Below are 15090 nucleotides of genomic sequence, written 5' to 3'. Positions count from 1 at the left end.
CCCAAAAGGAGACAGAGTAAGGAGCTACTTCCAGACAGCTGTCATTAATTAATTCCTTCACTGTTTTTTCCTTAAGGAGTGTCTACTCTCTCCCCACCCCACTTGTTTTTCTCTCGGGGAACTTGGGTAAACAGCAAGGGGCTTTAGAAGCTGGAGCTGGTTTTATGAGATGCTCTGATGCCCAGCTCAGCTGGTAGAACTGTGCATTACCAAAGCTTCACCACTTAAAATACAGAAATGCGCATATTTTAAATTTAAGCTGGAAGAACTACATTCTGAACAGAAATATTACCTTGTTAAAACTGAAATTCAAACCCTTCCTTGTACCAGTAAGAAACACATACAGGTTTGGCCAAGAGAAATGGGTTGTAGCCAGGGCATGCACCTGTGTGTGTTTGTTGGCATAAGTTCTGTCTTCAAGTGCCTCAGTATCCCTTCAGGTATATGAAACATCCCCATATATACATCCCAGCAGCTTACTCTCTGGGGCAGGAGGTGTTCATAGGCCAGAGAAGGCACAGGGATGACAAGAGCCCAGCATCTACTCTGGCTTGGGGCACAGTTCAGCAGATCAACAAATCTGTAGTTACATTTCAAAGGGGAATGATGCTTAGTAGATACCGTGGATGTTCTAAACCCTACTGGCACCATAGCGCAGAGCCTGTGATAGGCTGCAAGCTCTAGGTGACATTATTGTCAGTCACCTTTTCCCTTTCAGTTTCTTGTTCTGCCAGACCCTTCAGACCAGCAACCAGAGTTCAGAGAAGACACAGGCTCATCCTATGTTTGGTGAGCTTCCTGTCATCTTCCTGCTTTGGGCTGCACAGGGGGCTGCTGTTTATAAACCAGGCACTGTTTTATGGTCTGCTCCTGCCCATTCCAAATGGAAAATGAAAACATGACCATAGCTATTCAGACTGTTCCTAAGGAGAAAACTAGCTGAGATAAAAATACTACTTCAGAACAGGTTTGTGCTTTCCTGAACCTTTCTATAGCAATCTCAGGATTACATAGAGTTTAATTTGCTTACATGCACTGCTTTGAAAAAACAAACACAAAGCCACAAACAAAAAAAAAAACCAAGAAACTCACCAAAACCAACCCCTAAAATAGTTTGTGCACAGCTGTTACTAAAACCATAAAATCATTGACTTACAGAGTCATAAAAATGGGATTTATTGTACATTTCTTGTTCCAGCCCAGGTCTTGTTCCAGCTCTCTCAGGTAGAGAAAACACATGGGACTATTAACTTACTTAATCATCTTTCAGGCTTCTCAGTGGATGACTTGGAAGTAGAGGGGAAGAAGAAGAGGTTCTTTTAATGCAGCCTTTCAGACTTGTAATTTTGGGGGGCTGTTTTGATTAGACAGCTCATTATTAACTAGCCCATGCCCTCAGGGGCTGCATACCTCGTAGAATGATACATTCATATTAATATTGCTCACATTACCTACCTCTTGAAGTCCCAGCAAAAAACAAGCCAACCATATTCACCCAGTATTTTGCATCCTATGTAAAATTAATAGTATGGCTAGGAAAATATGTTGGTTTACCTTTAAGTACAAAGAAGTCCAACTCACATGCATTTCAAAGACAAAATGATGCCAACAGCAATTCCATTTCATATTACCTATTACAGGCATTCAGTCTGCCGACACAAACTCACTTGTGTTTCACTTGTACACATCTCCCACGGCAGCCTCATTTTGCAGGGTGAATTAGTTTGCTGCTTGGGTTTCTCCCAGATTTTTGAGGCCATGGCAGGGTTTACAGCATCTTGATACTGAAGTCTGGTACCTGCAATGCTGATTTCCCACCTGGATGTTGGAACTTGTATTGGTGATCCTGGAGGAAGGCACAGCCCTGTTTATTGAAAGTGGTTTGTGCTTCTCAAAGCACTCAGGCATAGTTAAAAGCAAAGGACAAAAAGCTGAACCTCCTGACATGCCTTTGCAATCCTCCTTTGAGTCCTCCCAGCTCATTTTCTCTGCAATATATTGTGCAAATCTGAGCACAAGTGATGATAGTGGAAGAGAAACGCTCCTGTTTCTTGTTTAGCTGAGATCAGGATGTCCACAACTTTCCTCATCCCTTGGTTTAGCATGCATTAAGTGCACAATCAAGCAAAAGCCATGGATGGAACTTCCATCTTTTCCTCTGGGAGAGCACATCTTAAATTCAGAGGAAATATTTCTATCTATAGTTGCTAAATCCATGAGCATTGCACCAAAGTCAGAATTCATACCAGAGAGCTTTTTATTGTTACTAATCTTTAATTCATCTGATTATCACATCCCCTGTAATTCTCTCTTCTTTGTAGAGAAATTGCCTACAACCTGTGATCCCATTCAGAACTACGTTTTCACATTTCAAAATGCAGAAAAGCAGAAGTACTTCTGCATAGCATCATCTATGCAGCTCTGTTTCCATTTAAGTCAGAAGCTGTGCATAAAGCCATGCTGGAGCCAAGCGTGTGATCACGGATAAGCTCAGGAGAGAGCAGGACCTAAGACTGGGAAAGCATTTGCCTGTGTTTCAGAGCAAAGTAGCTCCATTTCCACTTAATTCCACCATTCCTCTGTGTTAATATAGCAATTCCCCAGTGCAGAGATGAAGAACAACCATCTACAGTCACTCAACTGTACTGACTGAAATGTAATTGATGTCCTGATGGCAGTTCTGGTGCTTGTAGGGGCAGACCTGCTGCTGCATCGCAGTATTGATGCTCAAGTATTGCTGACTGGGAGCTAGCCTCCATGGTAGTACTATGTACAGGTGTTCAATTTAAGCAGGCATTCAATTTGTTATTCTAATGCGACAAATTATTACACTGTATTGGGGTGACCATGCAGATAATGAAAATGACGTCATTTGCTCTCACTGTGGGCCATTCAGGTCCAACAGAATCCACTGAACCCTGAGTTACAGTTGCCTCCAGATGGAGCATTTAAGGCAAAAGAAACCCACAACCCCTGCAAAGCTCTATAATACCGTATACATTATGCAGCATTTCTAATCTGACCTCTGCAGAAAAAATTTGAGATGCCCAGCTTAGAGGCCATAATGACTCCGAATTTAGTTACACCATAAATCAACTATTTCAGATTTACAGCCTCTCCCATTGCATGGCCCAAGTCTGCCCTTGCTCCCACTTACCCAGATTTATTAGCAGTATTAAGCACCAAATCACACCCATGCCTAAAAATAAGCCCTGCACAAGCAGCTGAGTTTTACAGGGACAGCTAGTATCGCCAGGTGCTGAAACTCAGTCTCACCCCTGATTGTGGTGGGAGCTGATTGGGTTTGACATGCTCTAGGATCAAGCATTACCTATAAACAGACGCCAACACAGTTCATGTGTTTTTTACTTCTGTTTTTAGCAGTTACTGGTGAGATCACAAAGGGCTCTAGGGGAACCTCAGCAAATTCAGGAAGAGAAACATCACCTTTCCTGAGGGCTTTTGCTCCCACCTGCAAGCCACACAAACAGCAGATGCTGCAAGCAGCTGAAAACTCTGAAATCAAATCCTGTAAAAACAATTCCACTTGAAGTCAACACACACATTTAACTCTTCCCAGTCCAGATTCCCAGCTGCTTGAGGTGCGTGCCTCACTTGCTCCATCAGACCCATGCAGCAGGAACCACACAGAGTCAGTGGTGCTTTCCAGATGAGGAGCTCCTCAATGCTAATTTTTAACCTCAAAGCTCAGGTTCTTGCCTTGTTTCTGATTTACTGGAAAGCTTTAAATTTGGGCAGAGTTGCTGAGGCTGCAGCTGTGACTTTGTATTTCACCAATTCATTCTTCTGTAAGGTATCACAGTATGCTAGAGATTGGAAGGGACCTCAAAAGATCATCTAGTCCAATACCCCTGCCGGAGCAGGAACACCTAGATAATGTTACACAGGAATGTGTCCAGGCGGGTTTTGAACGTCTCCAGGGAAGGAGACTCCACAACCTCCCTGGGCAGCCTGTTCCAGTGTTCCGTCACCCTCACTGAGAAGAAGTTTCTTCTCAAGTTTAAGCGGAACCTCTTGTGTTCCAGTTTGTGCCCATTACCCCTTGTCCTATCATTGTTTGGCACTGAGTAGAGCCTGGCTCCATCCTCGTGACACTCCCCCTTTATATATCTATAGACACTTATAAGGTCACCCCTCAGTCTCCTCTTCTCCAAACTATAGAGACCCAGCTCCCTCAGTCTTTCCTCATAAGGGAGATGCTCCACTCCCTTAATCACCTTAGTTGCCCTGCGCTGGACTCTCTCCAGCAGCTCCCTGTCCTTCTTGAACTGAGGGGCCCAGAACTGGACACAATATTCCAGATGCGGTCTCACCAGGGCAGAGTAGAGGGGAAGGAGGACCTCTCTCGACCTACTAACCACCCCCCTTCTAATACACCCCAGGATGCCACTGGCCTTCTTGGCCACAAGGGCACAGTGTTGGCTCATGGGCATCCTGGCGTCCACTAGGACCCCCAGGTCCCTCTCCCCCACACTGCTCTCTAACAGGTCGTTCCCCAACCTATACTGGAACCTGGGGTTGTTCCTGCCCAGATGCAGGACTCTACACTTTCCCTTGTTATATTTCACCAAGTTATTCCCTGCTCAACTCTCCAGCCTGTCCAGGTCTCGCTGGATGGCAGCACAGCCTTCTGGCGTGTCAGCCACTCCTCCCAGCTTAGTGTCATCAGCAAACTTGCTGATAGTACACTCAATTCCCTCATCTAAATCATTGATGAATATATTAAATAATACCAGTCCCAGTACTGACCCTTGAGGCACTCCACTAGTTACAGGCCTCCAACTAGACTCAGCCCTATAGACTACAACTCTCTGGCTTCTCTCCTTCAGCCAGTTCGCAGTCCACCTCACTACCTGATCATCCAGTCCACACTTCCTCAATTTAGCTGTGAGGATGCTGTTGGGAGACTGTGTCAAATGCTTTGCTGGAGTCAAGGGAGACCACATCCACTGCTCTGCCATCATCCATCCACCGTGTTATTTCCTCATAAAAGGCTAAGAGATTGGTCAAACATGATTTCCCCTTGGTGAAGCCATGTTGACTGCCCCTCGTAACCCTCTTATCCTTGATATGCCTTAAGATGGCACCAAGGATAAGGTGTTCCATCACTTTCCCAGGGATGGAGGTGAGGCTGACCGGTCTATAGTTACCCAGGTCCTCCTTCTTGCCCTTTTTGAAGACTGGAGTGACATTTGCTTTCCTCCAGTCCTCAGGCACCTCTCCCGTTTCCCAAGACTTGGTAAAGATGATGGAGAGTGGGTATAGAAATGTATATATATAAAAATAGGTACAGAAAGACTCCTCAAAATTAAGGAAGAGCTGGTGGTCTATAAGCACGTAGAATCATAAAATAATTAGGTTTGGAAAGGACCTTAAGATCATCTAGTTCCAACCCCCTGCCATGGCCAGGGACACCTCACACTAAACCATGTCACCCAAGGCTCTGGCCAACCTGGCCTTGAACACCTCCAGGGTTGGAGCATTCACAACTTCCTTGGGCAACCCATTCCAGTGCCTCACCACCCTAACAGGAAAGAACTTCTTCCTCATATCCAATCAAAAGTTCCTCTGCTTAAGTTTGAACCTGTTACCCCTTGTCCTATCACTACACTCCCTAATGAAGAGTCCCTCCCCAGCATCCCTGTAGGCCCCCTTCAGATAATGGAAGGCTGCTAGGAGGTCTCCACGCAGCCTTCTCTTCTCCAGGCTGAACAGCCCCAACTTTCTCAGCCTATCTTCATACAGGAGGTGCTCCAGTCCCCTTACCATCCTCGTGGCCTCCTCTGGACTTGTTCCAGCAGTTCCATGTCCCTTTTATGCTGAGGACACCAGAACTGCACACAATACTCCAAGTGAGGTCTCATAAGAGCAAAGTAGAGGGGCAGGATCACCTCCTTTGACCTGCTGGTCACGCTCCTTTTGATGCATCCCAGGATACGGTTGGCTTTCTGGGCTGCGAGCGCACACTGAATCTGGCTCATGTTCATTTTCTCATCAACCAACACCCCCAAGTCCTTCTCCTCAGGGCTGCTCTGAATCTCTTCTCTGCCCAACCTGTAGCTGTGCCTGGGATTGCTCCAACCCAGGTGTAGGACCTTGCACTTGGCATGGTTAAACTTCATAAGATTGGCATCAGCCCACCTCACAAGCATGTCAATGTCCCTCTGGATGGCATTCCTTCCCTCCAGTGTATCAACCAAACCACACAGCTTGGTGTCATCGGCAAACTTGCTGAGGGCGCACTCAATCCCACTGTCCATGTCAGTGACGAAGATGTTAAACAAGACCGGTCCCAACACCGATCCCTGAGGGGCGCCACTCGTTACTGGTCTCCAGCCGGACACTGAGCCATTGACCACAACTCTTTGTGTGTGGCCATCCAGCCAGTTCTTTATCCACCGAGTGGTCCATCCATCAAATTGATGTCTCTCCAGTTTAGAGACAAGGATGTTGTGGGGGACAGTGTCAAACGCTTTGCACAAGTCCAGGTAGATGACGTCAACTGCTCTACCCCTGTCCATTAGTTCTGTAGCCCCATCGTAGAAGGCCACCAAATTGGTCAGGCAGGATTTCCCCTTAGTGAAGCCATGCTGGCTGTCACCAAGCACCTTGTTGATTTTCATGTGCCTTAGCATGCCTTCCAGGAGAATCTGCTCCAAGATTTTGCCAGGCACAGAGGTGAGACTGACTGGTCTGTAGTACCCTAGGTCACCCATTTTCCCCTTCTTGAAAATGGGGGTTGTATTTCCCTTTTTCCAGTTGTCGGGAACTTCACCTGACTGCCATGATTTTTTAAATGTGATGGACAGTGGCTTAGCAACTTCATTCGCCAGCTCCTTCAGGACCCGCGGATGGATTTCATCAGGTCCCATGGACTTGTCCACATTCAGGTTCCTAAGATGGTCTCGAACCAGATCCTCTCCTACGGTGGGACTAGAGTTAAGTGTGAAGTCATTACATAATAACATAATCCACAGCCCAGCTTAAAGTAAGTGCCCAGCCTCTCCCCAGAACCTTATTTTTCTGCAGAACCTTTTCATTGCTCACCAGATCTTTTATCCCTTGGCTGCAGTCTACAGCATTCAGCACAACCAGTGATTTACAGTCACTTCCAGGTATGCAGTGGGCCATGCTAAAGCTCTTCCTCCCCAGAAAGAAGTTATTTAGGGGATATTTTGGGAGCCTTGGGACTTTCTGATCATAGTTCATAATCTCCACAACGTTTTAGCTGAGGCGGAATAAAAATCATGCCCTAAAAATTATTAATGTGTTTATCTTCATCCAGTTCCCTGATGATTTAAAAAAAATAAAAATGGGGGGGTGGTGTTGAGAACTGAACGTGTTGAAGTTACTTCTCAACAAACTTCCGTATCTCAACTAATACCAAGGCAAAAAGCTAGTAGCATTTTCTCAGCAAGTATTTATAAGATTTGAAGCGTGGCCATTTCTCTGTCCCTGCCCTAGCATTGATTTCACAGGATCCATAAAACTAACCTCTCAACAAGCTTTTCTCAAGCCAGGCTGTTGTTTTGTTTCCCACGTTTACAGACTGTCCATTCAACAATGCTGCTCTTCTCCTCTCCCCAAAACCATAGGCTCACTTACTAATACTGGAAGCACAACTCCTTTAGCAGTAGAGCTCACAAACATACACACAAGAATCTGCAAGTTTGACTGGACAGGAACAAACCTCATCAAGGTTTTGTGACTTAGAAAAGCTTACTTATTTTACCTGCTTGCCAAGAACTAATTTAACACCTGGTGAGTTCCTCCTCTGATGCCAGGGGTGTCTGTCACCACACTGGTATCATTCGAACACAAGTTTAGAGGAAGACATTTTCCAGTACCGCAAGATGGTTTATTGGTAGCTTTCCTCAGGGAGAAGGCAGCATGTTTTCCCTGCTTTGCTTCTCAGCTCCAGTGCTTTTGCAACTACCCACATGCTCCAGCATCCAGCAGCATGTATCATGGTTTAGAGATGGTCCTCAGGGGTTATCAGTGGCTTTAGTTTCATGCAGATCTAGAAGTTGAGGTCCAGGTACCTAAGCACCACGCCAGAGGCTATGTCTACTCACTGTTCTCCACCCCCATCACCTTCCTGAAAAATTAGAACATTGAGACACAACTTTTCCTTTTTGCTGCTTGGATCTGGGATTTTGAGCAGCTCTAACGTGATGTTGGTTTGAAATGCCCCAGGATCCTTCTTCAAAGGCATCTGATACCTACTGCAGCTATGCTAGTGTCAGCTTGGCCAGTGCAATCCACACGGGATGGTGTCTTATCTCCACCAGCTGAAGTGATCAATTAAACCCCGATGAACTCTGATCCCACACAGCCCTTAGCAAATGGTTGTGACAACTTTCAACCAGTGCCTGTGCCAGCACAGGTTAGCCAGCAAACAATTAGTATTATATGACAAATGCAATATTACAGTCTTGTCACTATGGTTTCCCTCTGAACTTTAACTAGGTGCAAATTCATCTATTGTCTTGGCATTCAGAACAGAATTGTTATGAGAACAGAGGTACAATTATTTCCTGAAGAAAGTCACCTCTAAAGCAAGTGTCAGAGGCTCAGCCCATTTTCTCAGCTGCTTTTTGGCTATTTGAAGTACTTTGTTATCCAAATTAACTGCTGAGATGAACTATTTCACCTACCTGGTCTCATTGTAACACTAAACATCATTCTTCCATTTCGAAGACATAAACAGAACCAAATCCAAACAGCACAGACCATCTTCAGTATTTCACAGTAACAAGCATGAGATGTTCATGACCAGCCTTGCTGACTCCCATCTTAGCAAACACATACTCACACTAAGGTGCCTTACTCAAAGTTTTATACTTTCAGGCATCCTTTGTCCTTATTTAAATGATCTTAAAGCTGAATGCCTTTTGTACAGAGTGGAAAACAGATGACACCCAAGAATTTTAAATGCAATTCTGACATCTGGGATTTCAATATAGACTGAATCCATGAAGCGTCAAAGACAAGTTCAGAATTACTAAATGGACTGAGAGTCACTGAGCATCTTCCCCAACTTTTCTGAGCATGCTTAGCACCACTTTCCACTCTCCCATTACTTCCCTTTTCACTCCTCTTTTCTATTGCCATAATTAGCACAAAAGTAATTTACAGTACATTCTTGGTTTTACTTCTCTTGCGCAAGGAATGGTTTCCTTGTTAGTCTGCTGTGTCCTAATTATACATTATAATTCAATTTTTATTTAGAAATAATGCTGCTCTTTCCAAGTCTTCTGCTCTCCGCATTGGCTCCATCGAGTTCACCTCAAACAACTTAAATCCCTTTGTGTTATGGCAAGTTCAACACAGGCTTTTCATTCCAATACCAATATTTTCTATTACAGAACTGTGCAAGACACACTGACACTATATCCAGGGAGCAAGTCATTTTGACCTAGTAACACTAGGAACAGCACAACTAACAGCAAATGAATATGGTTTTGCACACAGGTCAGGGGGCCATTTTCATTTTGTTTTGTGATAGTACAAATACTTACAGACTTTATAGCATGATGAAGAACAAAAGCTTACAAGAATGGGTCAGTTGAAGTGAAAACTTGTTATTTCAGGGGAGGATTTACCTTTATCAGAAATTATTAAAAAATTGTACTTGAAATGAAGAAAACCAGAATTTCAGTGTTTTTGAAAACTGGTTATTTGACAACATGGAAAAGTGTGGTCCTTATCCATGAAACCAAACATGTGGCTGTCTTTTAAGTTACGTTGCTCTGCACAGCCAGCTGTATTGGTGTTTCAGGGCTAGCCACGAGGACTGACATGAAAGCAGTTTCCCTGTATTCATTCAGTCCTTAAGTGAATGCAACTACCATAAATTACTTCTGTAGTATTTGAAGTGTATTAGAGTTAAAAGCTGTTTGCTCTGAGTTTGCTTCTGCTTGATGGAGCCATTCACCAAAAAACATTATAGCGCTAGTTCAGACAAAGCCAAACTTACAGAGCTTTAAAAGTTACTGGTAAGTAACTCAGAGCATTTTAGTCTGAAACACAAATGCTACATCACAGGACCAGGGAAACTTTTGGCAAAAATACAGTTCAGAGGCAAGGCGTACTTACTGTCAAGAATTCTTGACTCTGGAATGGATAAGCTCCGAAGTCATACAAGTCCACGATGACCTGCTGAAGAAGACTCCTATCTTTCCTCAAATCATCAGCCTCATGTCAACATTTTCTGGGGAGAATGCCATTCCCCAGTACATCAAAGCCAGTCTAATCCAAGTGTCTCCACTCTGGTTACCAACTCCTTTTCATATCTACAGAACAAATAGCTACAGCAACAAAATATTAAGAGTAGCCCTTGTTTTCATTGGCAATGTTTTGTCCCAATGCACACATCTTTTTAAGTTATAAAAACAGCATTCTGGGCAGCAACAGGACATTCTTCTTCCATGCTCTCTCTCAGATGAGGCAGAGCTCTCCCCCATGGGTAGACATTTGATCCAAAGTGTCTCCGTATGGGCCCAGCTCAGCCATCTTAGCTTCATGCTCCAGAAATTACAAACACTTCTGGAAAGGCACCAAAGGCCACCTGAGATGACTCAATGTACTATGCCAGCAGTTGAACTTACCAAGTTGTGGACATGGTGTTGCTGGCTCTGGAAGAAGAATTCCTTCTCTACCTTCTTCCCCAACAAACTTGGTTTAGAAGACCGTTTCTGTCGGGCATGGACACAGGTTTGACCTGAGGACTATGCCTGATGGGCTGAACGCTAAATAGCTCTGGAGTAGCTCAGCTGAAACCAGAAATAACAAAAATACAGCAGAGAATAAGAAGCAAGGACACCCTTCCAACTCACCCCCTTCTAAAACCCAACCAAGACATGGAGGAGTCCACACAATTCTCCCCCAGTTTCCCTCCCCATTTTCTGGTTCGGTGCTGAGAGCGCTCCCAGTTCTTGCAGGAAGGGTGGTTTAGAAAGGCATCATCTTAGGCATTTGTGTGCCAGGCAGCATAGCAAAAATCATGTCAGAGATCCCGCAGGAACTACTGAATCTAAAAGGTTCATGACTAATCTCATCTCTGTTAGAAGCAGCTTCTTGCAGAGATTCTGCACTTGCTACCTGTTTGTCAGAGATCACCTATTTTCTAGGCTTAGTTCAGTGATACCTTAGACAGTGGAAAGCTGACAGGGCCCTGAGGTCAATGACCAAATACAACTGCTTTGTACTTAGAAAGATTAAAGACACAAAGAAGGCTATTTCTTAAAGCTGAGTTTTTCAAGAGTCAGTCCTGAAACAGGCATTATTTTTCCACAAAAGGATACATTACAATCAAAATCTTAATTAAAATCAAGACATTTGAACGTATTAGATCATAAATATTACAGAATAGAACTCTCAAGTCTTGCTTTTGACCCAAGTTCTTTATAAGCAAACTTATTTGTTATGGTACAAAATTATCAATTTAAAAACTCCATGGTTATAACATAAAATGCATTAATTAGAAAAAATATAGATGTACTGTCTTACTTCCTCAGGACAATTTTATTCCAGTGCTTTCTTCCTCTGGACAGAGGAAGCTATTGTAACTGAGCACACTACAGCTCTTTCATAACAGAAAAAGTTACCAGCATGCACAGAAACTGCATCAAAAACAGGAGCTCTATACAACTGTCCAGAGCCTGTTGAGAAACACACTGCTTTTATATGCTGGGGACTGAAGAGCACAACCATCTGTCAGCTTTCAGGCTAAATGAGCCAATGCTCTCCTGCATGCCAATTTGCACCACTGACAGAAAAAGGCCTATTGTAGATCTGCTTCAGGAATGCCTGATGTTACACTTTTAGCAACACTCTCCTGTTTTGTGATCAATTTAAGTTTTATACTTTAACAATACACTTATTTCTATGGGTACAACTGGCATCACTATGTACTGTATAAAGCTTTTTCTCACTTTATTATGCAAAATTAAGATTCAAAGAACAACGGCACTAAACTGACACTTTTTACATTGTTTTTAGTTCCTTCTTCCAACTTTTTGCAAGATTCACTATCGCAGAAGCCAAAAGGGGAAGGATTAAAAGAAGCCTTTGCATAAAAGCTCTAAGAGTTGATATTTAATGAGCTGTGAGATATAAATCAATGAACAGTATAGTTTAAGCTTAAAATACCAGGATAACATTTATATTAAAAATAATTCACCTACAGATAATACAGTCTAGTGTTTATTGTATGTTATGGAAGGTACACCTGAATTTCAAAAATTTAAAACATATAAAAAGTGGTTAAGGGCTAACATTTTATCAACATGTGATAACTGTGTAAGAATGTTTATTATACAGCAGGGTACAATGGTAGTGTTAATGCCAACAGGGCACCACAGAAGTTAGTTAAAAAAAAAATTCCACTATGCTTTATACAAACAACATCACTTGCTGTTGTTTAAGAGTATTGGGAGAGGATCTGTTGGGTGGATAAGCAGGTCCTAGAGCATTTGTAATGTTAGATAGTGTCAGTATGTAGATTGGTGAATGTTTCAAAATAAAGCTAGAAATGCTGTAATTACTTCACAGAAATACACATCCAATATTTGTTTTCAAGAAGAACAATAGGTACAAGATTATAACTCTCCCTATATGAAATAATTTACACACAGATGAAAGCTACACTATCCAAAATAATCACTAAATACATTTTTCTTCTGGGAAATAAACAAGCAATTTTTGTTTTGCATGATCAATATCAAAAAACATATAGCAGAAGTAGTATCTTTTAAACATAACTGATGCTCTAAAGTTAAAAAAAAATAGAACAAAATAAAAGTAGTGAGAAAAGAGATTTTCCATGAATGTGCAACCTAAAATCAACCAAGCTTATATTTTGCAGTACAACCATAATAAGAAACCACTGATCAGAAATACAACTTTATGGAAAAAAGTTTATAATCCACAAAACTGTTCATCAGGCCATGAAGTAAAATAGCTCCACAGTTTACAGATAAAACTGAGGCCACACAGACGCGTGCTATGTCTTATCTCCACTAAGTAGATCCTTAGGCAGAGGATGTGACGCTTTGTTTGTAGACAGCATGGTATGCATTTCTCAGCAAGACGTAAGGGAAACAAGACTCCAAGAGATCCATTGTTAGGAAGGGAGACTCCTGCACAATCTGAAACACACCAGAAATACAAGGTTTTGCAGAACACCTTCCACTGCCTGTTGCTGATAATCTATTTCATGCAGATACTTCTGGTCTGCACCACACCACCACTCATGTTTCACAGCAAAAAGAAATAACACAAAGTTTAAATGCTGGGGAAAAACACAGTGCTACAAACTCACTGCTTCTCAAAGCTAGTCATCAAGCTTTCCTGCATATACAGCACTTCTGCCATTCCCAGAAGATACAGAATACTGAAAGGAAAACAGAGAGGTTTCTCTCCCACACACTCTGAACAGTGCTTCCTGTGTGTGAAATTTCATTTTAACATTGTATGTCGTAAGTGAACAATGAAAATGGTCTGAACAATGTCATACAATGTTCTAGGCAACAAAGGTACAAATGTGTGTCTGTGGTGGGGGAATGAAAAATATTAATTCCTGACATTAGAATGCTGGGAAGAACGACATAATTATTTCTACTGGTTCATGAGCTACAACCAAGGTGACACCTAATCCCCCCTTGTTAAATGATGCAATGCAGAGCCTGCTCCTTCAGTTAGTAACACAGGCAGAACAAACACTTACCATGTCTAGTAGTAGGTAAACAGATTCTCTGTTCCTCGTAGTAGTTTTGTCCGTCTCCTGGCCAATCTTCAGTAGACTAGAGGATGCAAGCTACATGAAATGCATATTTTAAAGGAATAAAACAATGTGTTGATCAGTTTCTGTTGTTTTGTTACACACACACACACACACACACACACACACACACACACACACACACACACACACACACACACACACACACACTACCTTTCTAAAGAAACCAATACCCCAGCCAGTGGATGCCAAGTTGTACTAGCAACAACCAAGGACAGTAAGCCTGAGCACACAAACAATCACCAAGCTTTAGTCTCAGTGAGCCATTTTTGTTTATTTCTAGTAGTGCTATCATTACAAGTATATGCTATTCTAATAGAAAAAGTGACAGAATTAATTGTGAAGAACTGTTCACTGTAATCACTGGTTGACCATTACAAAGTCTACTGAAATCAATGACAGAACTCCCACAGGATCAGGATCTTGCTTCTTCTGTCATTCCCAATATGCAGGTAAACTTACTGCATTTTCGTAAGTTTTGAAGAGACTCAAGTTTCTAACTGTTTGAAGTTAAACTCATTTTGCAATAGAAGATTGACTTCTACTTCCTAAGCTGTATTTTCAACTGAGGAAATGTCATCCTAAATGTAAACGGATAGTATTTTATCAGACCATGAGCAACCCCACAGCTACTAGTTTTAGGAGATATCCTAGAAACTCTAACATGTACTTAGGTATTTACAAGTTCAGGGTGACAGAATATGGTAAACTAGGTAATTTGCAGATGTTTTTTTTCTATATTTAATTAACTTTGATAGGAAGGTGGATCATTTCCTGCTGTACATTTTCCTCCTGAGACACGTTTTATTTCAGACTAACAGTAAGTGATACATAAAAGGTGCTAGAAAAGAAAGATTAACAAAATATCTGAAGGATCAAGTCATGGTCTGTACAGTAAAAGCAGTGGTCTGAAACCAGTTCGTAAACACTGAAAAAATGCAAACCTTATACCAGAAGTGTTTAAATCACATGGAACTATACTGGTTTTCTTCACTTGTCAAATGCATGCAACTTGACACAACCATTTGTCCTTCATCCTTTAAAGCCAGCAGTTGTATTAGACAAGGTGAACAGCAAAAGGTTTTTTCTTTTTTTACAAAAATGCAATGAGCGAAAGAACCTTTTAAGTAGAATTAAAGAAAAGGAAAAAAATGTCTTTCTGTGGACTTCTAGGGACAGACAGTTGCCATTATCCCACCCTCTTAAGTGTGTAAGGCATCTAAAATGAAGAGGTGATATTTTTTCACATTTCAAGGCCAAACAGC

At 42.3% G+C, this 15090-nt stretch overlaps 1 protein-coding gene across 7 annotated transcripts in view; it reads right to left on the bottom strand.

Moving 5' to 3' along the window:
* Window positions 1-12105: 12105 nt before the first annotated feature.
* The window catches only part of NCKAP1 (NCK associated protein 1), a 61238-nt gene continuing 58253 nt past the window's right edge, over window positions 12106-15090 (bottom strand). For all 7 annotated transcript variants that reach the window (XM_057412206.1, XM_057412213.1, XM_057412207.1 and 4 more), the window contains 2 exons: window positions 13751-13840; window positions 12106-13172 (listed from right to left, as the gene is read on the bottom strand). In XM_057412206.1, coding sequence (XP_057268189.1) covers window positions 13056-13172; window positions 13751-13840 — 207 coding nt within the window. In that variant the 3' untranslated portion in view covers window positions 12106-13055. The remainder of the gene's footprint in view (window positions 13173-13750; window positions 13841-15090) is intronic.

The sequence above is a fragment of the Pezoporus wallicus genome, unplaced genomic scaffold, assembly GCF_028554395.1.
Source record: "Pezoporus wallicus isolate ANWC-B61680 ecotype Strahan unplaced genomic scaffold, APGP_CSIRO_Pwel_v1 contig_6566, whole genome shotgun sequence".
Classification (NCBI taxonomy): Eukaryota; Metazoa; Chordata; class Aves; order Psittaciformes; family Psittacidae; genus Pezoporus; species Pezoporus wallicus.
This window is presented reverse-complemented; position numbering and strand designations above follow the sequence as displayed.